This window comes from Callithrix jacchus, chromosome 1, assembly GCF_049354715.1.
Source record: "Callithrix jacchus isolate 240 chromosome 1, calJac240_pri, whole genome shotgun sequence".
NCBI lineage: Eukaryota > Metazoa > Chordata > Mammalia > Primates > Cebidae > Callithrix > Callithrix jacchus.
This window is the reverse complement of record NC_133502.1, coordinates 146,169,559-146,194,424: the sequence shown is the minus strand read 5'-3', so window position 1 is coordinate 146,194,424 and position 24,866 is coordinate 146,169,559. Positions and strand designations below refer to the sequence as shown.

The window sequence follows — 24,866 nt, the reverse complement described above, 5'->3', positions numbered from 1 at the left end:
GTGAGCAGAGATCGCACCACTGCACTCCAGCCTGGTGACAAAGTGAGACTCCATCTAAAAAAAAAAGAAAGAAAAGGAAAGAGGTTCTGGCAGGGCACAGTGGCTCATGCCTGTAATCCTAGCATGTTGGGAGGCCAAGATGGGAGGATTGCTTGAGGTCAAAAGTTCAAGACCAGCCTGGCCAACATAGCAAAACCCTGTCTCTATTTTTTAAAAAAAATTTAAAGAGGCTTCTAAAATTTGTCTTCATGAAATCTGCCTCAAAGTGGGCCACCATGAGGGGAGTAAAAATATGAAGAAGGTTTGGACTCCCTTGGATTTTACGTCAAAAATTAGACACCTGAGTCACAGCACCATAATAAAAATTAAAAAATAAAAATTAGACACTTACCTTTTTTGGCTGTCTTTTCCAGATAAGGAAAATTATTAGTATCTCCAGATCCAACTTTGAAAAATGGAACATTCAGTTCATGTAGGAATTCAACTGCCATCTACAAAAATTAAAGAGGGAGCTCCTTTTCACCCTTGTTCAAAAACACTATTGTCATGACAGGTGAGGAATAAATGTTATTCAGAAACAGAAAAATCCCTCCTTATATGCAGTAGAGGGACTCTCAACAACTTGAAAGTGGGCAAAGATTCATTCTCAGTCATTGCATTCAAACTTGAACATTTAATTCACATCCACCCATCCATTAGTCCAATAAACATTTGGTGCTGGTCTTTGCTGGCTACAAGAATCTGGAAAAGGGCGGGGTATGGTGGCTCAGGCCTGTAATCCCAGGACTTTAGGAGACCAAGGTGGGCAGATCCCGAGGTCAGGAGTTCAAGACCAGCCTGACCAACAAAGTGAAACCCCATCTCTACTAAAAATACAAAAGGTATCTGGGAATGGTGGTACACATCTGTAATTCCAGCTACTCAGGAGACTGAGGCAGGGGAATCACTTGAACCCGGGAGGTGGAGTTTGCAGTGAGCAGAGATTGTGCCACTGCACTCCAGCCTGGATGACAGAGCGAGACTCCAGCTCAAAAAAAAAAAAGAATCTGGAAAACAATCATTCCCCTGGCCAGACCCTGCCTGCCCCAGGAACCCAAGGCCCAATGAACAAACATGAACCGGTCATGACCTAATCTTGACCCAGAAAACTAGGCAGTGAGAAAGTGAATAGTCTCAAAGACTTTCCCCTCAGGGCCAAAAAAGCAGGAAAAGGGGCTATTTCAATCCTTTGCGAAAGGGGGAAAATGAAGCATTTTTCCCCCCAGCCTTGACAGAGATCATGGCTGGCAGGGCCCATTCAGCCCAAGCCCTTTCAGGCCTCAAACGACGCTACCCTCAGAAAAGTGAACCTCAGTCACTTTTTTCAGCTATAACATCACTGCTTGAGGTTACCTATTTAGGGCACGGCACTTCAACATCCTTCTATAGGATTCATCAACAAGACTCAGGAAATTGGTCAATGTCAGCAAATGCTTGCTAAAGGAATTACTGGATCACAAGTTGTAAGAAAATCTCAGTTTGCTGTCAAATTATAAAACTCAAAAACTTTATTACCACTTCCTTCTAGCTTCAATAAGGTATAATTGATATACCAAAACTGCATATAATAGATGTAATTTGGCGAGTTTGGACTTAAGTGTACATCACTGCTACCATCACCACAGTGTAATAAACATACACAACACCTTCAAGTGTTCTTGAGTCCTACTGTTTTGAAGTTGGAAATCAAAAGTGGCAAAAAAAAACAATGTCTGTGAATGGTTCCAAATATCTTAGTTCTATCCTAAAATGATGCCTGTGACTCAGAAATAAGTTAGGGCTTAGTGAGTTTCTCACACTTGATCATGTGCGCACAGATCTCTCCCTCTCCCAGGGATCTTGCTAAAATGAAATGCATATTCTGATTTGATTGGCATAGGACGAGACCTGAAAGCCTGTATTTTTTTCTTTCTTTTCTTTTCTCTCCTTTCTTTCTTTTTCTTTCCTTTTCCTTTTATTTCTTGACAATGTCTCATTATGTTGCCCAGGGTGGTCTGGAATGCCTGGGCTCAAGGGATCCTCCTGCCTCAGCCTCTGAAAGTGCTGGGATTACAGGCGTGAGCCACCACACCTAGCCAGAGCCTGAATTTCTAAGAGCTCCTGGGTAATGCTGCTGTTTCTGCTCTGATAACCTGCTTTTTGTTAGCTTAAACTGACTCTCTCTCTTAGCTGAGAGCTGTTCAGGCTTCTTGTTAGCTTCTTGAGCTGGAAAGACTCCATCTTAGCTTCTTCAGTTTAGTTATTCCCCTCATTAAGTATGTAACTGTAGTATGTAGCTGGGGCAGGATGACACTGGGCACACCCAGGAGTGCATTTGCTGATAAGAGGCCGAGTTAGGCGGCACCAACAGAGCCTGGGAATGCAGGTGCTATTGAATACCCAGAGCCCCCATATCTGTAAGTTGTATGTCTTTTTTATGACATCTTTAGCCCTTGCCCCGGTACTGTTTTATTTCTCATGTACTAGTTTACCTTTTAACTTTTTGCTTACTCTGCTTCTATGAAAAACTTGCCTTCAGTTAGGTTCCCCCCTCCCTTTTCAAATTGGGGTATAAGAAACCCCGACTCTTCGGGGCCGAGAGAATTTTGGGCGTTAGCCACCTCTCGGTCACTGGCTAAAATAAAGGACTCATAATTCAATCTCAGAGTATGGCGCATTCCTTGACTTACTAGGGTATAACACTGCTACTGGCCCTCAAATCATACGCTGAGTGAGAATCCAGAGAGTACAAGCACACTAAGGAACATACAACGTAATTCTGCAAGTGGCTCTTGAAATGTACCCACCCACTATAGTAGATTTGTGTTCATCTTCCCAGCAGAGGCTGAGCTACTCCTAACACTCAGAAAATAACTCCTGCACTCAGAGAATAACCACTCCCTTGTAAGCTCTCTGAATTGTGGCTGGGAGTTGCTGGTTCGCCAGTCAGGGAACAGTTCCAGGGCATTTTGCATCCCTCTTGATCCAAGAGACACTGTGCCTCAGGGCCAGAGTGCCACTCATCTCCAAACTCCAAGCATCTAACCTTTGATGCCATTCTTTTTTTGTTTTGAGACAGAATTTTGCTTTTGTCCCCCAGGCTGGAGTGCAATAGCGCCATCTTGGCTCACTGCAATCTCTGCCTCCCAGGTTCAAGCAATTCTCCAGCCTCAGCCTCCCAAGTTGCTGGAATTACAAGTTCCCCAGCTAATTTTTATGTTTTTAGTTGAGATGGCATTTCACCACATTGGCCAGGCTGGTCTTGAACTCCTGACCTCAAGTGATCTGCCCGCTTCAGCCTCCCAAAGTGCTGGGATTACAGGTGTGAGCCACCGTGCCCTGCCCCCTTTGATGCCATTCTTACTGCTCTTCCTCTCCACTTTATTTTTTCCTCTTCTTTTCCTTTCTATCCTTTTCTTTTCTGGTAGAGATGGGGTCTTGCTATGTTGCCCAGACTGGTCTCAAACTCCTGGGATCAAGCAGTCCTCCTGCCCCAGTCTCCCAAGTAGCTGGGACCATAGGCACGTGCCACCACATGTGGCTAATTTTTTTTTTTTTCTTGAGACGGAGTTTCACTCTTTTTACCCGGTTGCTGGAGTGCAATGGCGTGATTTCGGCTCACCGCAACCTCCGTCTCCTGGGTTCAAGCAATTCTCCTGCCTCAGCCTCCCGAGTAGCTGGGACTACAGGCATGCACCACCATGCCCAGCTAAATTGTATTTTTAGTAGAGACGGGGTTTTGCCATGTTGACCAGGATGGTCTTGATCTCTTGACCTTGTGATCCACCAGTCTTGGCCTCCCAAAGTGCTGGGATTATAAGCATGAGCTACCGCGCCCAGCTAATTTTTTTTTTAATTTGTTGTAGAGATGGGGTCTTGCTATGTTGCCTGGGCTGTTCTCAAACTCCTGGCCTCAAGCAGTTGTCCCACTCTGGCCTCCCACAGTGCTGGGATTACAAGCTTCAGCCACCATGCCCAGTACCTTCCATACTTTTCTCCCTCACTCTGTCCTGTTGGTGTCTCACACTGCTAACTAGCCTTAAGACAGAATTGAAAAACAGTTTTAACTATATTTTTTGAATAAAGTTTCATTTTCCTACCCTTCTTCTCACTCCATCTGGCAGAAGAAGAGAGTGCTTTCTGCTAAAAGAAGGAAACTTCCACTGAGTTTTCTTTTGTATAATGTTCACCTTGTGGGAGTGTAGTGTGGCCCTCCAGCACATAAACAGATGCATGAACCCCCTCAGGAGAGGGGCAGGACAAGCAGGGGCAAGGAAGGGGGCCAAGTGCAGAAAAAACACTTTGTAAAAGCTTACCTACAGAGGCCGTAAAATCTGCATGGAATTCTATAGTTTTCAAGTAAGGAAAAGGGGGCCAATTCCTGCTGGAAAGGGAAGGGGGCCTCTTTCTGCCGTTCTCCTGGGGCGCCAACGCCACCCAGTGGCCATTTAGAAAACTGCCACTTCAGATCCATCCTGCAAAGGGAATCTGAGTAATCTGAAAGATCCTAACTTTCAGCCCTAAGACGGTATCGCTATGCCCAGGAGCTACCACAGGCTGGGTCAGCAACTGGTGACCCCTTTCTCTCCATGGACTCCTTGGCTTCCCTTAGCCTGCCCACCCTGCTCTCGGGTTCCGTCTCCATCTAGAGCTCCATGCAGCCTGTGGAAGCCTCAGTACTCCTCTCTCCCTCCTGTCCCATAGCACAAAGTCTGTGGGAGTCTGAAAGGAACGCAGGCATGTACAACCCTTCTTCGGCACTTAAATGAATTTAACATGCAGAAACGGGTCCCATAGACAGCCTCGTTAGGGAGAAACACTGCACTGCTTTAATACCTTCTTAGAGGGTCCCAGTAAATCAGTTCCAAACCCAGTGTTTCCCAAACTTACTCAACTCACTAAATTCTGGCCAGGCACAGAGGTGCATGCCTGTAACCCCAGCATTTTGGGAAGCCAAGACAGGAGGATTATTTTAGCTCAGGAGTTTGACACCAGCCTGGGCAACGTGGCGAAATCCCGTTTCTACAAAAAATATAAAAATTAGCTGGGCATGGTGGCATGTGCCTGCAGTCCCAGCTACTCGGGAGGCTGAAGTGGGAGGACTGCTTGAACCCAAAAGGTCGAGGCTGTACTGAGCTGAGATTGTGTCACTGCACTCCACCCTGGGTGACAAAACAAAAACCAATAAACCCTTTATTGATTCTGAATAAATTAATAAATGAGGGTGGACAACGCATGCCCAAAGAACTCCCTTTCTGTTCTGTGCCCTGTGGGACACTCTGGGAACCACTGATCTAAGTCAGGGGTAAGGAAAGAGAGGAGTGGAGCTGAGATTTTCCAAAGTCCCTCCCTCTTCCCTCAGTTTTTGGATCCTGCAGATAAAAAAAAAGAAGCCCAGGCCAGTCACGGTGGCTCACGTCTGTAATCCCAACACTTTGGGAGGCCAAGGCAGGAGGATCACAAGGTCAGGAGTTTGAGACTAGCCTGGCCAACATGGTGAAACCCTGTCTCTACTAAAAATACAAAAATTAGCCCAGCGTGGTGGCGCATGTCTGTAATCCCAGCTACTCAGGAGGCTGAGGCAGGAGAAGCGCTTCAACCCAGGTGGCAGAGGTTGCAATGAGCCAAGATTGCACCATTGTACTCCAGCCTGGGTGACAAAAGCAAGCCTCCGTCTGAAAACAAAAAAAAGAAAAAAGCCCATGGTGATGAGCTGGGGAGAAGAGGAAGTCAGCCTGGGCTGGCCTCAGGCAGTGGCCTGTGAGAGGGCACCATTACTGGAACAGTGGCAGGTGCTGGAGGGAATGGTGGCTCTGCTGAGATGTCACTGTGTGAGGGTAGCATGTCCCTCAGGAGTCACGGCTGTGGTCATGGCTTCCATTTGCCTTCTCAACAGAACTTTCCATTTGGATTAATGATACAACTTCCAACCAGAAGCCCTGACAGTTTCCTTGGTCTTAATAAAATTCTGCCACTCCTTAACCTTTCCTCAGCACACAGAGAACGCCCTAGAACAGCATGTAGTGTGGAGAAAACAGGCATGCAATAAATGCCTGCTTCTATAAGGAAGTTAGGATAGGTAAACACTGGGAGCCACCTGCTAGGTAAGTGCAGAACAAGGAACCAGCCCACCTCCAACCGTTTACAGATGGCAAGGCAAAGTAACTCCTGTAAAGGCTCTTTCCCCTCACTGCCCATGACTTAGATCAGACAGGGAACCAGCTGGGGACAAATGGCATTCCTTGTCCAGAGGACTCTCCCTGCCCAAATAGGCTAAAGCAGAAAACTCCAAAGGGTTCTGAGTAACAGAATGGCCATCGCTGGGTGAATGCAGACCTGGCCCTGTGCTGGCACCCCCACAGGCTTAGCTCCCTGAATACTCAAGATAGCCCTAGGGGGAAGGCATCTTAACAATCCTGTTTTTACAGATGGGGCCCCCTGCAGCTCCTAGGTTACATGAGGAGCCCAAGCCACACAGAGAGAGTGTGAGCACCAGCAGCTGAGCTCAGAGAACCTGGCTCTAAAACACACCTTCCAGACAGCAAGCAGATGGGCTGCCTGGTGAGTGGAGGGAAGGAAAACCAAGTCCCGCTACAAACCAGACTCCTCCCTTTTGCCCAACCACTCCAAGTTCTCAAGGTTGTCCGCTGATGCCAACTGCAGACCACGGTCCACCTCGGCAGCCTCCCAGGTGCAAGGAGGCACCTTTCTCCTAGGTCAGATCCAGGAGCTCAGGGAGCTCCCAATATCAGGAAATGTGGTCGGAAGCAGAAAAGTCCCCATTCCAGGTGCAAGTCACCTTGGTATCTTCCCTGGTTCTGTGCTGACTCAGGACACCAGAATAGGGAGAGTCCTTGGATGGCAGCTTGGTCACAGAAAAGAAAATGGAGGCCCAGGCAGAGAATTGGCTCACCAAGGTCACACCGAGAGTTAAGGGCAAAGTCAGGGCAAATACCCAGATGTCACACTTTGGGAGGCCGAGGCAGGTAGATCACGAGGTCAAGAGATTGAGACCATCCTGGTCAACATGGTGAAACCCCGTCTCTACTAAAAATACAAAAAATTAGCTGGGCATGGTGGCGCATGCCTGTAATCCCAGCTACTCAGGAGGCTGAGGCAGGAGAATTGCCTGAACCCAGGAGGCGGAGGTTGCGGTAAGCCGAGATCGCACCATTGCACTCCAGCCTGGGTAACAAGAGCGAAACTCCGTCTCAAAAAAAAAATACCCAGATGTCCCAGCCTTTAGCACAGGTTGCTTTCCTTAACTGTAACTAACATTCACTGAATACTGATTGTGTACTATGCTTTATATTAACAATCACATTTAATAAGCTCAGGAGTTCAAGACCAGCCTGGCCAGCATTGTGAAACCCCATTTCCATTAATACCAAAAAAAAAAAAAAAAAAAAAATTAGCTGGTCATGGTGGTGCATGCCTGTAGTCCCAGCTAACTGTGAGGCTGAGGCAGGAGAATGGCTTGAACTCGGGAGGCGGAGGCTGCAGTGACCTGAGATCATGCCATTACACTCCAATGTGGGCAACAGAGCAAGACTCCATCTCAAAAAATACAACAACTTAAAATTTGACCTTAGGCCAGGCGTGGTGGCTCACACCTGTAATCCTAGCACTTTGGGAGGCTGAGGTGGGCAGATCGCGACGTCAGGAGTTCAAGATCAGCCTGGCCAAAATGGTGAAACTCGGTCTACTAAAAAAATACAAAATTAGCTGGGCATAATGGCGGGCACCTATAATCCCAGCTACTCGGGAGGCTGAGGCAGGAGAATCATTTGAGCCCGGTAGGTGGAGGTTGCAGTGAGCCAAGATCACACCAGTGCACTCCAGGCTGGGCGACAGTGCAAGACTATGTCTCAAAGAAAAAAAAATAAATCTGACCTTACAGTCCATTCATTTGGCCACTGGGCCATACAGCCGGGGGATGGGCCACATGGCAGGGTGTGTACCATACAGCTAGGGTGTGTATCATACAGCTGGGGTATGGACCACTCAGCATGGGTATGTACCGTACAGCTGAGGTGTGTGCCATGCAGCCATGCTGTCATATAGCCAGGGTACACACCACACAGCGGGGTATGCATACACACCATTCAGCATAGGGTCCTAAATGTTTTCTTCTTTAGAATCTTAAAAATTACTGAGGAAGCCAGGTACAGTGGTTCACACCTATAATCCTAGCACTTTGGGAAGCCAAGGTGGGAGACTACTTGAGGCCCAGAGTTTAGGACCAGCCTAGGGAACATAGGGAAACCCATCTCTACAAAAAATTTAGAAATTAGCTGGTCATGGTGGTATGCACCTGTAGTCCCAGCTACTAAGGAGGCTGACATGGGAGGATTGCTTGCGCCTGGGCGGTCGAGGCTGCAGTGAGCTATGAGCTATGATTGTGTCACTACTCTCCAGCCTGGGCAACCAAGCGAGACCCTGTCTCAAAAAAAAAAATTACTAAAGAGTATACATATCTTTCAACATACAGAAGGTACCATGATGCCACTGCTACAAGGACTTTTCCTGTCACCCCTTTATAAGCACAGCCCCTTCCCCTGACTAACCTTTGGCAACTACTTGTCTGTTCTCCATCCTCATAATTCTGTTATTTCCAGAATGTCATGTAAGCAGAATTGCACAGAATGCAACCTTCTGTGCATGCTGCTTTCTCACTCAGCATCATATCCTTGAGATGCATCCAGGCTGCTGCGCACATCAACAGTTCATGCCTTCTGATTGCTGAGCAGCACTCAATGGTACGTTTGTACCAGTGTTTCACCATTCACCCGCTGAAGAACATTTCACTTGTTCTAGTTTTGAGCTACTAAGAATAAAAGTTGTGATGACACTCACGTACAAGTTTTTGTATGAATGTTAAGTTTTCACTTCTTTGGGGATAAATTATTAAATGACAGCTGGTGGGTCATATGATAAACACATGTCTAGCTTTATAAGAAACTCCCAGTCCACTGTAAATGGTTGAATTGTACAGCATATGAATTATGTCCCAATAAGGCTGTTTAAAAAAGAAGGAATGAACTATTTTCTAGCATGATTGGATCATTCTACATTCCCACCAGCAATATATGCATGACCTATTTTCTTTGTATCCTTGTCACCACGTACCTGACTAACATGGTGAAACCCTGTCTCTACTAAAAATACAACAAAATTAGCTGAGCATGGGAGTGCATATCTGTCCCAGCTACTCAGGAGGCTGAGGCAGGAGAATCGCTTCAACCCAGGAGGTGGAGGTTGCAGTGAGCCAAGAGTGCACCACTGCACTGCAGCTTGGATAACAGAGCAAGACTCCATCTCAAAAAACAAAACAAAACAAAAAAAAACCTAAAATAAGCTCCATGTCCAAAAGTAGAGGAATGGTTAGCTATAGATAGTCCATGAGGCAAAAGAAGTATTACATTGCTATTAAAATCTTCAAGCATAAGGTTTTATGCTTGGGTAAAAGTTCGTGCTATAATGTTAACTAAAACGAGCATGCACAGAACTCAGTGTTCACTAAAGAGCACAAGCAGGCAATAAAACAAGCATATAAAAAGACTTGCGGAAATATATAAAAAGAGCTACTACAGAGGGATTATGGGTCAATTTTCTCCCCTTTTCTTGTTCTCTAAACTTTGTAATGTTATTTTTACAACTAAAAGTTTTTTACATTCAAAAGAACATATGAAGAAATTTTAAGGAGGCAGGTCACAGAGCAGATGAGGCCCAGGACCTCACACTAGCTGGACTCTCCCAGGATGTAGCATGGCCAAGCCAAAACCCACCTGTGACAATCCTGCAAGTCACTTCCTTCTGGACAATGCCAATGTCTCCCCACTCAAGTCAGTCAAGGCTAGTCAGCAAGGGGCAAACTCCAAAATTGTGGTTTCCTTGCTCTTTTTGTGTGTGTGTGAGGCAGGGTCTTGCCCTATCACCCAGGCTGGAGCACAGTGGCCCATTCATGGCTCAAGGCAGTCCCAAATATGTGAGCTCAAGCAATCCTCAGCCTCCTAGACTATAGGAGTGCACCACCACGCCTGGCTAATTTTTGTGTTTTTTGTAGGGATAGGGGTCTCCCTATGTTGCCCATGCTGGTCTTGCACACCTGGCCTCAAACGATCCTTCCAGCTCAGCCTCCCAAAGCTCTGGGATTACAGGTGTGAGCCACCACACCCAGACACTGGTTTCCAGACCATTTTCTATGAGGAGAAACCTGGCCAAGTGGGGTGTCCCCACAAACTTGGAGGGACTCTGGGATTCCATTGTGGCTGCTCCCTACTTCCAGACAACTTGCTATTTGTTGTTGTTGTTGTTATTATTATTGAGATGGAGTATTATTGAGAGAGCTCTACTGCCAGGCTGGAGTGCAGAGGCGTAATCTCAGCTCATTACAACCTCCACCTCCCAGGTTCAAGTGATTCTCCTGCCTCTGCCTCCTGAGTAGCTGGGATTACAGGCACGTGCCTCCATACCCGGCTAATTTTTTTATTTTAGTAGATATGGGGTTTCACCATGTTGGCCAGGATGGTCTCGATCTCTCGACCTCATGATCTGCCCACCTCGGCCTCCCAAAGTGCTGGGACTACAGGTATGAGACACGGCACCCAGCCCTTTTTTTTTTTTTTTTAAATTTGAGATGGAGTCTTGCTCTGTTGCCAGGCTGGAGTTCAGTGGCAAGATCTTGGCTCACTACCATCTCCACCTCCCAGGTTCAAGTGATTCTCCTGCCTCAGCCTCCTGAGTAACTGGGATTATAGGTACACGCCACCACACCCAGCTAATTTTTGTACATTTAGTAGAGACTGGGTTTTCACCATGTTGGCCAGGCTGGATTTGAACTCCTGACCTCAGGTGATCCACCCTCCTCATCCTCCCAAAGTGCTGGGATTACAGGCATAAGCCACCGCGCCTGGCCAGAGACAACTTGTTTTTAAAACAATGGCATCCTTCCTACAAATTCTCACTGGGCTTTGGCACCTGCTAGCCTCTCCAGTAGTTGGGCACAGATAAGATGAGCAAGGGCTGGAGCTGGCCCTAAGCTGGAAGTCAACAGGCTGCCAGCTGAACATGGTCTGCTAAAGTGACAAATGACAGAGCAGCAGGAGGCTCACCTCATCCATGCCAGAGGCAGTGAAGAAGATCCCAACCTCCTCGGCGTACTTCTGCAGCTCCCTGTACTGGTCATGGCTGAACTCCAGATGTCGTTTGTGCTCCCCATATGTCTTCCCCCAGGAATGCTTTGAGGTGTACGGCCTCGCCAAGGCTTTCCGATTAAACTTGAATTCCAGCTCACTCTTCTGGAACTTGGCACAATCAGCCCCACACTCCTATAATACATATTAGGATGCCTTTCAGTGACTGTCACAGATCTCAAAAAAAGAAAAAATTCTGGGGTAACCACTATGACATCACCATCTTTATTATTTATTTATTTATTTATTTTGAGACAGAGTTTTGCTCTTTCACCCAGGCTGGAGTTCAGTGGTGCGATCTCGGCTCACTGCAACCACTGCCTCCTAGGTTCAAGCCATTCTCCTGCCTCAGCCTCCCAAGTAGCTGGGATTACAGGTGCCTGCCACAACACCCAACTAATTTTTATTTTTAGTAGAGACCGGGTTTCGCCATGTTGGCCAGGCTGGTCTTGAACTCTTGACCTCAGGTGATCCACCCATCTTGGCTTCCCAAAACTGGGATTACAGGTGTGAGGCGCCAGGCCTGACCCACATCACCAACTTTAAAAACAACATAGACTGACAGAGACCTTAAGGACCTCCGAACAAGAGGAACACAAAAGGCAAGAATGTCTGAAAGGAAGAAAAGGTTGTTTGGAGATGGGAGATCTGCCCCTATTTTTTTCTCTTAACATGCCAAAAAAAGGAAGAGGGCTTTATTTCCTTTGTTTTGCATTGTAAATATGAAAAATACTGGATCAGAGAGTTAAGGAAGATTTTAAGATGCTGATATAACTCAGCAAAGGATAGTAAAATGAGCAGTGAACCAGAATTTAGTAAAGAAAGATTCTGGTTTACCTTTGACCCTAACTCTTAGATAAGTCACATTCCAGCTCTAGACTCAGTTTCTCCATCTATATAAAGAGCAGGTTGGGCTACCTCCAAGACGTGTAAACTGTTCTGAGGCCTTCTCAGGGACAGGGAAACTCAGGGACAGTACCTCTTTCTCTGACTTCAACAACAGCAGCTCTGCTTTTAGCTGCTTTGTACTGACACTTTTCTGCATGACATTTTCTTTGAACAGGTTAAGTGGCAAAAAGTAAACAAAACAGAAATGCCCCAGCCCCTAGGTGACCTCTAACGAGCAGAGGCAGTAATATAAAAGCTGGATTGTCTGACTATAAAAGCTATAACTAAAACAAAACAAAACCACTCAAGAGGTCAGGCACAGTGGCCCACGCCTATAATCCAAACACTTTGGGAGGCCAAGGTGGGAGGATTCCTTGAACCCAGGAGTTCAAGACCAGCCTGGGCAACATAGTAAGGCCCTGTCTCTACAAAAAATACTAAGAGTAGCCAGGCATGCATGGTGGCATATGCCTGTAGTTCCAGCTACTAAGGAGGCTGAGGCGGGACTGTTTGATCCTCAGAGATCAAGGCTGTAGTGAGCTATGACGGTGCCACTGCACTCCAGCCTGAATGCAGAGTGGTGAGACTGTCTCAAAAAAAAAAAAAAAAAGAAACCTACTCAAGAAAAAGAGTAATTAAAGCCCACTAAAGTCTCATCTCACTGCCATTTCTGTAGACACAGAGGTATTCATGCTATTAAAAACTTCTTGGGTCTAGAAATGTCAGTGTTGAGATCACTACTCCGCTCTTGGACAAGTCATAAGATGGTAGGGTCAGGACTTGATGCTGGAAAGTTCAAAGAACATTAGAACCGAAAGTGACCTCAGGCAACAGAGTTCTCATTGTCTCATGTGTAAATGAAGATTCCCAAGTCTAGATTAAGATCTCATGTCTAGATAAAGATCCCAAGGCCCAGACTCACTTAACATTGCACAGTGTCTGTAGCAGAGGTGGCCAGATCCCTTTCCCAAAGGTTGCAGCCACCTGGATCCCAGCTCAATGGAATTAGAAACAGGGTCTCACTATGTTGCTCAGGCTGGTCTGGAACTCCTGAGCTCAAGCAATCTGCCTTCTTCAGCCTCTCAAAGTGCTAGGATTATAAGAATCAGCCACTGCACCTGGCCAGTATAGCTTTGTTTCTATGGCTTCAATATCTCTAGATATTTTCACAACTTCAGCATTGTAAGAGGAAAAATAGGCTGCTCCTTCAAATTAAGAGCAGGAATTTCCCCCTAGAAAACAATGAATGTTGCAGAAGAAAGGCTGGAGCCCCGTGGCTTAGGAGCAAAAACTGAAAAATCCCTTACTGTATTTATTATACTAGCTGTGTGCTGTTGGCTAAGTCACTTATTTTCTCTTAGCCTTTAAAATAAAATTGGCAGTATCAAGGCACTGGGTTGTTGTAAAAATTAAACGAGATGGTGCATGTACAGCATTTAGCTTAGTATCTGGTAGAGTAAGCACTCAAAAGATGTTAGCAATGTTACTTTCGTAAAGTATTTTTATGACTCAGTGGTTAGCTTTCCATAAAATCAGTCCTGAAACAGTAAGGGCTGAATGCGGTGGCTCACGCCTGTAATCCCAGCACTTTGGGAGGCCTAAGCAGGCAGATTGTTTGAGTTCAGGAGTTTGAGACCAGCCTGGGCAACATGGCCAAACCCCATCTCTACAAAAAATTAGCCCAATATGGTGGTGCACACCTGTGGGTCCCAGCTACTTGGAGGGTGAGGTAGGAGAATCACTTAAGCCTGGAAGGCAGAGGTTGCAGTGAGGTGAGATCACGACACTGCACTCCAGTCTGGGCAATACAGAGAGACCTTGTCTCAAAAAAGAACAGAACAAAAGAACAGTATGATAAAATCTCCAACCTGGGTGATAGGGCAAGACCCTGTCTCTAAGATAGACACATAAATAAACAAACATTTTAAAAACCTAATCACAAATGACACAAAATCAGTTGAGCAACACGGATGAAGGGAAAGGAAAGATGGGGTTAGCTATCTCTAAACCAAAGAATCATAATGTAGGCCAGGCCTTAAGGTGGGGGCTGGGGTTGTAATGAAGAATATGGTAGGCCCAAGAGAAGAGGGAGCACGGAGAGCTATAAATATCCTATCACTAACAGCTTACATTAGGCCGGGCGCAGTGGCTCACGCCTGTAATCCCAGCACTTTGGGAGGCCAAGGCGGGGGGATCACCTGAGGTCGTGAGTTTGAGACCAGCCCGACCAACATGGCGAAACCCCAACTCTACTAAAAATACAAAATTAGCTAGGCGTGGTGGCGCATGCCTGTAATTCCAACTACTTGGGAGGCTGAGGCAGGGGAATCGCTTGAACCGGGGAGGCAGAGGTTGCAGTGAGCCAAGATCGTACAATTATGGACTCCTATGTGCCAAGTGCTGGGCTCAGAGCTCTATCTGAGAATCTCATTTGATCCCCATAACAATTCCATGAGGAAACAGGTTCACAGAGGCTAAGTAACCAGCCCACATACACACAGCTAGTAGTGGTGGAGTCAAGATTCGATCTCATAGCCCCGGCTTTTAACCACTTCATATTCCACATACAGGGAATGGCGGGGGAGAGACCACAACAACATCCAGTAACTGTTATTCCTGAAAGTAACTCTGTGCCGCTGAAGAATGTCAGAGATTAATTATAATGGGCTTTTAGGGGCCCAGTCATTAAGATCTTGAAGGCTGTGTTAAAGGATTTCGACTCGGCCGGGTGCTGTGGCTCACACCTATAATCCCAGAACTTTGGGAGGCCGAGGCGGGTGGATCACGAGGTCAAGAGATCGAGACCATCCTGGTCAACATGGTGAAACCCCGTCTCTACCTAAAAATACAAAAATTAGCTGGGCATGGTGGCGCACGCCTGTAAGTCCCAGCTACTCGGAAGGCTGAGGCAGGAGAATTGCTTGAATCCAGGAGGCAGAGGTTGCAGTGAGCGGAGATCGCGCCATTGCACTCCAGCCTGGGTAACAAGAGCAAAACTCCGTCTCAAAAAAAAAAAAAAGGATTTCGACTCTACCGTGGGCAGGAGGGAACCACAGAAGGTAACAGACAGAGGGTATGGTCTGATCAAGTCTGGGTTTTAGAAAGAGTATTCTGGCAGAACGGGGAGGAAAGAGGGCGGGTTAGGAGGCAGCAGCTGTAATGCAGAAAGATCAGAAGGAAGGCTGACCGGGTGAAGAAGAGATATCCGAAAACGAAACTGGCGGGCGGGAGGAGGCCTGACCAGAGAACCGAGCCGCCGAGGACGTGGGCCCTGGCTCTCCGTGGCCCCACCCCGCCCCGCTCGGGTCCGGGAACTCGAGCCTCACCTTGGCCACGCGGATCATGCGTTTGGCCACGTCCAGGTCGCCCTGGTGGTTCTGGCCTATCTCGGCAATGATGAAGCACGGGTGTTGCCCGCCCACCCAGCGCCCGGGACACAGCTCCAGTTCCAGCGGCATCGCGGCGGCTTGCGCTCCGGCACCTTACTACCAGTCTGGGTCCGGCCGCCGCCGCCGCCGCCTCGGTGGGTTTGGTGAGCAGCCCGGCGAGACGCACACGCCTGCCCCGTCACGTCAGCCCGCGGCCGCCGAGCAGCCAATCCCCCGCATCCCGCCTCGCTTCCGACAGCCAATCGGGGCGGGGGACGGAGCGGAGCCTCCCGCGAGGCAGGGCAGGGAGGAACAAGGAAGCTGTACGCCCCTCTCCGGCGCTAGGTTTGAGGCTCACTGCCCCAGACTGTGGGCTCGGTGCGTGCATCCGGGAGCAAGCATTCCCTGAAGGTAGGCGACCGGCTGCCTGCGCAGGGCTTAGTTTATGTCCCGCTCCCAGGAGAAGGAGGGAGAGCGCGTCCTACGGTGTAATGGAAAAAAGCAGGGTTGCTGGAATTAGAATTACAGAACTGGGTCGAGTCCAGTCTATGCCACTCACCAGCTCCTGCTCATATATACGTTACTCAGTCTTTCTGGACGTTATTTTTCTTTCTCTCTGAAGCAAAATAATAAACTAGAACTGTGAGATGATGTATAGAAACCCTTGATCACATTGCTTGTCTTGCAGTAAGTTTTGAAGAAGTTGAGGAGGTTCCTATTATATGAGAGGCGACAGGTGCGAGAAGTTGCAATGTCTTGTCCAAAGGCATCCCGAAAGCCAGAGCAGAGCTCTGATACTAGGACCCTGGCCTCCCAGCCCCGGGCTCTTAAAATACACTCACCTGAAACTCTGCAAATTTGAGGCAAATTCAATAAAGAGAAAGACTGATTTCCACGAGAGAGCACTGGGGTGGAATGTGACAAGGGCAGGTTTTGGACATGTTGGTGTAAATGAAACCACCACTACAAAATGATGACAGAGACAGTGAAAGGGATCTGACCTAATCAACTTCATCTTCTAACCTCCAAGCTGTCCTTGTTCATTCCTGGGAGCAGGCCAAACTAACTTTGGGAGAAACTTAGTTTATAGTTAAAACAAAGGGCCAGGAATGGTGCCTCACGCCTGTAATCCCAGCACTTTGGGAGGCCAAGGTGGGCAGATCACTTAGGGCCAAGAGTTTGAGACCAGCCTGGCCAACATGGCAAAACCCTAACTCTAAAATAAAAAAAAATTAGGCCAAGCATGGTGGCAGGTACCTGTAATCCAGCCACTCAGGAGGCTGAGGCAAGAGAATCACTCAAGCCTAGGAGGCGGTGGTTGCAGTGAGCCCAGATCACACCACTGCACTCCAGCCTGGGTGACACAGCCTGGGTGTCTCAAAAATAAATAAAATAAAATAAAAAGTAAAACAAGGTAACTGTCCTTTCCCAAAACAGTCCTTTCACCTCCTTCTTGCCTGGGGACTAGACTGCCTTTGTAGGACTAACAAATTGGCCACAAGATTGGAAATTTAGGATTCATGCAGCTGGAGGCTACAAGATACTGACCCTCCCCAGATTGCTCTTGGGGATAACATCACTGTTGTAAAACCTAAGCTTGAGATATTTTGCAGACCCTGCACTTGATGGATCAGCTGGCACCACCAGATTGATAAACTGGCTTATCTAATCTTGTGACCCCAACTGAGGAACTGATTTGCGTTAACTTTCTATGATGTTATCTCTAGCACAACCAATCAACACTCCCGACACTGGCCTCTCTTGACCCACCAAATTATGCTTAAAAACTCTGATCCTTGAGGCGGGGTGCAGTGGCTTACACCTGTAATCCTAGCACTTTGGGAGGCTGAGGCAGGTGGATAACCTGAGGTCAGGAGTTCAAGACCAGCCTGGCCAACATGGTGAAACCCCATCTGTACTAAAACTACAAAATTAGCCAGGTATGTTGGCAGGTGCCTGTAATCTCAGCTACTTGGGAGGCTGAGGCAGGAGTATCACCTGAACCTGGGAGGTCGAGGTTGCAGTGAGCCGAGATCGCGACATTGCACTCCAACCTGGGCAACAAGAGTAAAACTCCATCTCAAAAAAACAGAAAAAAACCTCTGATCCGAATGCTAGGGGGAGCTGATTTGAGCAATAATAAAACTCCAGTCTCCTGCACAGCGGCTCTGCATGAATTACTCTATTACAATTCCCCTATCTTGATAAATAGCTCTGTGTAGGCAGTGGGTACGGTGAACCCGTTGAGCAGTTACATATCTGGGGGCTCATTTGGGATTACCCTCGTGCCACCTGCCCCTGGTTCTGTAGACTCCCTCTGGCAATGGATCCAGAGGCCAGCCCAAGTGGCCACCTAGTTTTAGACTGGGGGCTAACTTTGGCTTCATCTCTGTCGGCAGGGCACTGCTAGCCCAGTGTGTATGGAGTACATTTTGCAATAAATTGTCCTGGGGAGATGTCCCATAACTATAGCTCCATACCGAGGTGTCTATCTGTAGTTCCACCATAGGGTGCTTGTAACTGTAACCCCATCACAGTGTCTGTTTGTACCACTGTCATGGCATGTCTGCAGCTGTAGCCCCATTATGGGGTGTCTGATTTGGTGAGTATTCTAGGCGCTGCCAACGCCCCGTTCCTTCTCCCAGTTGGTTCAGCTCCTTCAGGGGTCTTGGTTGGCTCTCCCTAATTAGTAGGAAGAGTCTTGGTTCTGGAAACTTCTCCTCAGTCAGTAAGATTTCGGGGAGGTTTCTCAGATGGAGGATGGGAGGATAGTTTGGAACAAACACTCTTGGAATTCTTGGTTAGGGATCTTGGTTTGGAAGGCTGTCTGTCCGTCTTGTCTTTGTGTGTGTATTTGTATATGTGGAGGGATCCCTGAAGGAATTGCTGATGCAAGTCCAGCAGGCTTAACTCAGAGAACCCTCTGTAAGTCTGCTCACATTCGGTGAGCCCTGAAAAAAGGCTTAACAGGCCTGAGTGTTAAGGGGTAACTGTCTGTTCTTTGTCTTGCCCAGAGACTACTCGTTGAGGCCGTCCCTCCCCACCTTGAGTGGACCAAAGATGATAGGGAGCAAAAGAAGAAAGTTTGAGCCTTGCCAGGTTGATATTGGAAGCCAAATGAGGTGATTACTGTCTGTTTGGTTGTGTTTATTTTGTTTTGGCCGGGATGGAAAATGTTAATTCGGTTTTCCATGCAGCCTATCGGGCAGCATCTTGCGAAGTTGAGAAGCTTTGCCTCCGGTTCCGTACAACAGGAAAGGATTTTTTTTCTTTTTGGTAGTGGGGCTTGGCCCCCACAGCTATAGCATAGTGAGCAGGGTCATCAAAGGTTGCTTGATGAGCCAAGATCGTGCCACTGCTCTCTAGCCTGGATGCTGGAGCAAGACTCTGTCTCAAAAAAAAAAAAAAAAAAATGTTTAAAATCCTCAGAACTTGTAACCATTTGGGGGGTGGGGGGAAGGCAGCTCCGTTCTTCTGGAAGCTGCAGAGAAAGGGAACCCAGAAACCTGGTATGCCGGCAAAAAGGGTAAGAACTTCTTACCAGCCAATAGAAAAAAAGATTTATGGGCTGGGCGCGGTGGCTCATGCCTGTAATCCAAGCACTTTGAAGGCCAAGGCGGTCGGATCACCTGAGGTCCAGAGTTCAAGACCAGCCTGACCAACGTGGTGAAACCCTGTCTTTATTAAAAAAAAAAAAAAAAAAACTTATGAGACTAGTCTTAGGCTGTAGAAAATCTGGTGTACTTAGTGCTATACATTTGTTTTTCTGTGTCATTCTATAGTGGAGGGGGTATCACAGGATAGAATGTGGACTTAGGAGCTGTATAAGCCAACTGTCCAAGCCAGTTCAGCAGGCTGGTCATTTACAAACTTTGCTGTCGGTCTCTGAAACCAACACTAGATAAAGTTTCTCTCTTATATTGTCTTATGTCCTTGAACTTAACCTTGTGATCATGTGAGGATACTTTATCTTGGATTCTGCCATCCAGAGGACAGGGATTTTGGGGTTTGTGACATAGCCCTGAAAATTATCTTGAGTAGTTAAAAGTCTTTGCAAGCTCAAAATCTTCCTTCTGGGAAAAGCAATAGAAAACACCTAATGTGGGGGCTCAGTACTAAGGCTTTGGCATTTGATAATGGTGGCCCAGATTAAATTCTTGGCTTAGGGGCTTAGGGAGTGAGTCCTTTCTGGTTTGTTATCCGTGTAACTTTTTGCCATTTATTGATTCTTTTCCATGGGCTGATTCTGATTTCCTGTCTTTATTTTTACTTTTGCTGAACTACCTTTGGGGAGACTAATTATTGTTAAAAAAAAAAAAACAACTGCTTACCATCTCTTTAAGACCGTTTATGCATCCATGTTTAAGTTATGACTTTAATTAATATGTATTAATTTCACATGGGAGGTTACCTATGTTAGGATACAAAGGCAGACATTTTGGCTGTCCTAGCTAGAGTCTGGTATTAAAAGATTTAAAAAGATTTTTTTTTTAGAAAAAAGAGATCAATGGTTACAATTAGCTTAATAAAACATGGATATCAAACTATACATATATTTTAAAAGCCTTTATGTTTGTTTTCCTTTCTCTTCTTGGATCTTAATTTTCTGAAGGAAAAGAAAATTTTTTTTTTCTTCTCAGTCAATTGAATTGTTTTTCTCCATTTTGTCTCCTTGCCATTCTTGATGCCCACATGAAAGAACCTAAGATAATTACTAGCAGCCTGGAGCTCCTGGGGAAAAACAAAGGCAGTGTCACAGAATGTAAACCTATTCTGGGGAAAACCTCTGTTTTCCTCATGGAACCCCAGGAATTGAAGGAGAATAGAGTCCTTTCAAAATCTAAGGCTCTGTTCTGTTTTACATTATATAACCTGAGACTTTTGACTTTGGGGGGGTATCCAAAATTACTCTGCATTGTGAGAGAGTTTTTAGCCTTGATATGTAATAACCAGGTAGGAAATATATTTTAAGGGATAACTAATGGCATTTAGGAGGGTTACTTGGCTCTTTGCATGCTTAGATCAAAGAAACACGATCTTGATCACTTAGAGGCATGGGTCCATCTCCACCCCACCCCCCACTCCTGCTGAGATATGGGACTCCCAAAGGGAATGGGCTGATTACAAAATGAGCTGTTTGGCTTTGGGTTGTCTTGCAATGAAATGCATAGTAGGAGCCTTGCACTATCTTCTCTGGTAGCATTTTCCTCCTTTTGGGGGATCCAAGATTTAGTATAAAAATGAGACTCTTGCCAGGCATGATAGCTCACACCTGTAATCCAAGCACTTTGGAGGCCAAGGCAGGTGGATCACCTGAGGTCAGGAGTTCAAGACCAGCCTGACCAACAAGGTGAAACCCCATCTTAAAAAAAAAAAATGAGACTTAATTTTAGAGTTGTTTTTTTTTGCCTTCCAGCTGTGGCTGCTTATTAGGCCATAGAAACTTCATGCTTTCCTGGCCCTGTTTCTCCAAGGGCTCCACCCTGAACCCAGTAATCCAGTTAAGAGACTGGCAAATGAAAAATCTTACAACTACTGGATCTTCTTCTGTCTGTGTATTTATATGTGTTTGTGTGGTGTTTACATATCGAAGAACTCCGATTAATTGGGTTAAAAATAAGCACTTAGACTGGGCACTGTGGCTCACACCTGTAATCCCAGCACTTTGGGAGGTTGAGGAAGGCAGATCACAAGGTCAAGAGATGGAGACCATACTGGCCACATGGTGAAACTCCATCTCTACTAAAAAAATACAAAAATTAGCCGGTCATGGTGGCGCAAGACTGTAGTCCCATCTACTCAGGATGCTGAGGCAGGAGAATGGCTTGAAGGCAGGAGGTGGAGGTTACAGTGAGCTGAGATTGTGCCATTGCACTATAGTCTGGTGCCTGGCAGCAGAGCGAGACTCTGTCTCAAAAAAAAAAATAAATAAATAAGCACTTAAATATTTTGTCAGTAAAATAGAAACTTTAGTGCCTTTTTGTTCACATGAATTTAGTAATCTTTGGAAAATAAAAACAGTTTTAAAGATTATTGTAAAATTTAAAATCTCTGCAAAATTTAGACATTTGGTCTGGATTAAGGTCAAATGTTACATTTGCTAAATGCTTTAAGGTTATCAACTGTTTCTTTGACTTTTGAAAATTGTCTAACTTACCTGCTTTGGAGCCATTAGATTCTAGATACAGCCTGAGGATGTGTGGGGTTAGACATACCCCCAGCTCTGCTGGAAAAAGTTTGATCTTATCTGTACTTCTGTCTGATGTCCTAGGCTCCACACCTAGTACATAATTAAAATCACTGACTTATTAGGTTTTTCACCAAAAATAAAAGTTGCCAAAAGTTCACATAATTGAGACACCAGAGAAACAGTTTTACATATAAGGTGTGTAAAGAAAGTAGAATATATTTTTGCCAATACATTATAAGAAGACATGGGAATACAATGTTTGCCTAGAGAGTGAAAGAATTATTTTAAGTTAAAAAAAAAAAAAAAGCTGAAGTTTTAAGCAAATTAAAAAGGGTTGGCCAGCCATAGTGGCTCACACTTGTAATCCCAGCACTTCCGGAGGCCAAGGTGGGCAGATCACATGAGGTGAAAAATTTGAGACCAGCCTGGCCAATATGGTGAAACCCTGTCTCTATTAAAAATATAAAAATTAGCTGGGCATTGTGGTACATGCCTGTAATTGCAGCTACTTATGAGGCTGAGGTAGGAGAATCACTTGAATGTGAGAGGGAGAGGTTGCAGTGATCATGCCACTGCACTCCAGCCTGGGCAACAGAGCAAGAGTCCCTCTCAAAAAAAAAAAAAAAAAAAAAAAGATGGGGGGATTGTTAAGTGTTAATTTTGTAAAGAAAATTCTGTGGGTATGAGTATGTTGGCTAAGATTTGAAGGGGATTATTTAGTTTTTTCTGTAAGTTGAACATTAAGACAGAAGAATACTGATGTGGGGCCAGAATCTGGGCCCATGTGTATGAATAACAGGGTTTTCTTAGACAATTAATCTGGAGGCTAACACCCTTTTTGGCCTTAGCCCACCTGCACGCAGGTGAAAAAAAAAATTAATCTGGAACATGAAAAATTGTAAAGGATTCTGAAAAGTTTATAATAATCTTACCTTATGGTCAGATTTAGTTAAAACTGGATAGATACATAGAATTATATTAAAAACTAGCTTTAGCACTAAAGATGCACTAATGCAAACATAAAATTTGGTTTTCTCTTTTGAAAAATAAGTTTACATAATATTAAAAGTGTGCGACCCCCTTGTAGACCCCTGCCCGGTACCCGACCCCAAATAACAGCTCGAGAGTTGGAAGCCGAGTTCAGGTTTATTGGGACCAGCGGGCAGGCCAGGGAAGGAAGGAGATCGGGGCTGGCTGCGACTGCGCAGCTGGGGTAGGAGGGTTTTATAGGGGGGGTGGACGGGGCGTGGACACAGGGCTGGCGGAGTGTCGTAGGAGCTTAGGATAGGCTGTCCGTCTCTGGGCAGACTGCTGAGGTGGCTCAGAGGGTTACGTGTCGGTTCAGGATAGGCCGAGGCTTGGCGGGCTTTTCTCAGGGCAGCAGGAAGCCTGGGGGGAGGGTGGGGGCAAGAAACCTGGGGGAAAGATGGCGGGACTTTCTACCGAACAAAAAGATAATATGGCCAAGCATGATGGCTCACACCTGTAATCCCAGGACTTTGGGAGGCTGAGGCAGAAAGATCGCATGAGCCTGGGAGTTTAAGGTCAGCCTGGGCAACATGACAAAAATCCAGCTCTACAAAAAATACAAAAATTAGCTGGATGTGGTGGTATGTGCCTGTGGTAACAGCTACTTGAGAGGCTGAGTTGGGAAGATTGCTTGAGCCCAGGAGGCAGAGGTGGCAGTGAGCTAAGATCATGCCACTGCACTCCAGCCTGGACAACAGAGTAAGATTCTGTCTCAAAAAAAAAGTGACTCTTCTGACTTTTGTCATACTCAGACAATTGTTGTCTTGTTTTGATCCTATTCAAAAGGCAGTTTATAATTAGATAAGGGACTCTGCTTGGTATTCTTGAATAAAGGTCTCTTGATAACTTTAAAAATTGTGCTACTGGAATGAAAGAAAAAACCAGACTTCCAGGACTCTCGTGGAGAGCAGATGTGAGCAAAATTTGGAACACGTTACTTTCTTTGTGAAAGAAAAATTAATCTTGGGGCCCCTGAAATCACTAAGCCAAAGGGAAGAGTCAAACTGGGAACTGCTTAGGGCAAATCTGCCTCCCTCTTTATTCCCAAATAAGATAGCTACAAAGATAAAAACTACTTACCTTTTTGTTTGCCTATAGGTAAATTCCTTGTGGACAAAGGACAGACAGAATTCAAAGTCATCCCTCTAAGGCCCACCTGAGACATCTCTGATTGCTTCCTCTGCCCTATTGTTTACATAAAAATGCAGATTCACTGAGCCAGACTAAAATTGTATATTCAGTGGAAGGCCTAAGGACTCAAAAGAATGGAACCTTTTGTCTCTTATCTACTTCTAACCTGGAAGCCCACACTTGAGTTGTCCCGCCTTACCAAACTAAACCAATGTACATCTTACACAGACTGATTGATGCCTCATGTCTCCCTAAAATGTATAAAATCAAGCTGTACCCTGACCGCTTGGCACATTCTGTTGGGACCGCTTGAGGCTCTGTCATGGGTACATTCTTAACTTTTGCAAAATAAACTTCCTAAATTGAGTGAGACATGTTTCAGATATTTGGGGTTCACACTCTCTACCCAATGTCTCCAGAATTTAGAAATTATTTGTGAGTATTCTCAACTTATGACATTATATGTTATAAATAAACTTCCAGCCGGGCGCAGTGGCTCACGCCTATAATCCCAGCACTTTGGGAGGCCGAGGCGGGTGGATCACGAGGTCAAGAGATCGAGACCATCCTGGTCAACAAGGTGAAACCCTGTCTCTACTAAAAATACAAAAATTAGCTGGGCATGGTGGTGCATGCCTGTAGTCCCAGCTACTCAGGAGGCTGAGGCAGGAGAATTGCTTGAACCCAGAAGGCGGAGGTTGCAGTGAGCCGAGATCGCGCCATTGCACTCCAGTCTGGGTAACAACAGCGAAACTCCGTCTCAAAAAAAAGAAAAAATAAATAAACTTCCAGTCCCACAAAAGAAATAACACTCAAATATACATTTTCTTAGCAAGGCAATTTGCTTCTATAGAAAGGTGTGTCTCATGGATGGAGCAATGGTGAGAGCACACCTGAACAAGGGAGAGGAAGGGGTTCTTACCCTTGATGCAGGCAGCCCCTACTACTCTGTCATTCTCCTATTGGCTAGGGTTGGACCACATAGTCTAAGCCAATTCCAACTGGCTATTTTAAAGAGAGCAGGGATACCAGCCAGAGTGGCAGGGT

The 24,866-nt window shown here is 46.0% G+C and overlaps 2 protein-coding genes across 2 annotated transcripts in view; one reads left to right on the top strand and one right to left on the bottom strand.

The window, feature by feature from the left end:
- NANS (N-acetylneuraminate synthase) overlaps positions 1–15,632 on the bottom strand; it is a 29,453-nt gene extending 13,821 nt beyond the window's left edge. Inside the window, exons 1-3 of the mRNA XM_035252884.3 lie at positions 15,428–15,632; positions 11,133–11,348; positions 392–491 (exon numbers count right to left, since the gene is read on the bottom strand). Of these exons, the coding sequence (XP_035108775.1) occupies positions 392–491; positions 11,133–11,348; positions 15,428–15,559 (448 nt within the window). The 5' untranslated portion in view covers positions 15,560–15,632. The remainder of the gene's footprint in view (positions 1–391; positions 492–11,132; positions 11,349–15,427) is intronic.
- TRIM14 (tripartite motif containing 14) overlaps positions 1–24,866 on the top strand; it is a 129,395-nt gene that overhangs the window by 51,608 nt on the left and 52,921 nt on the right. The gene's annotated exons all lie outside the window — the stretch shown is intronic.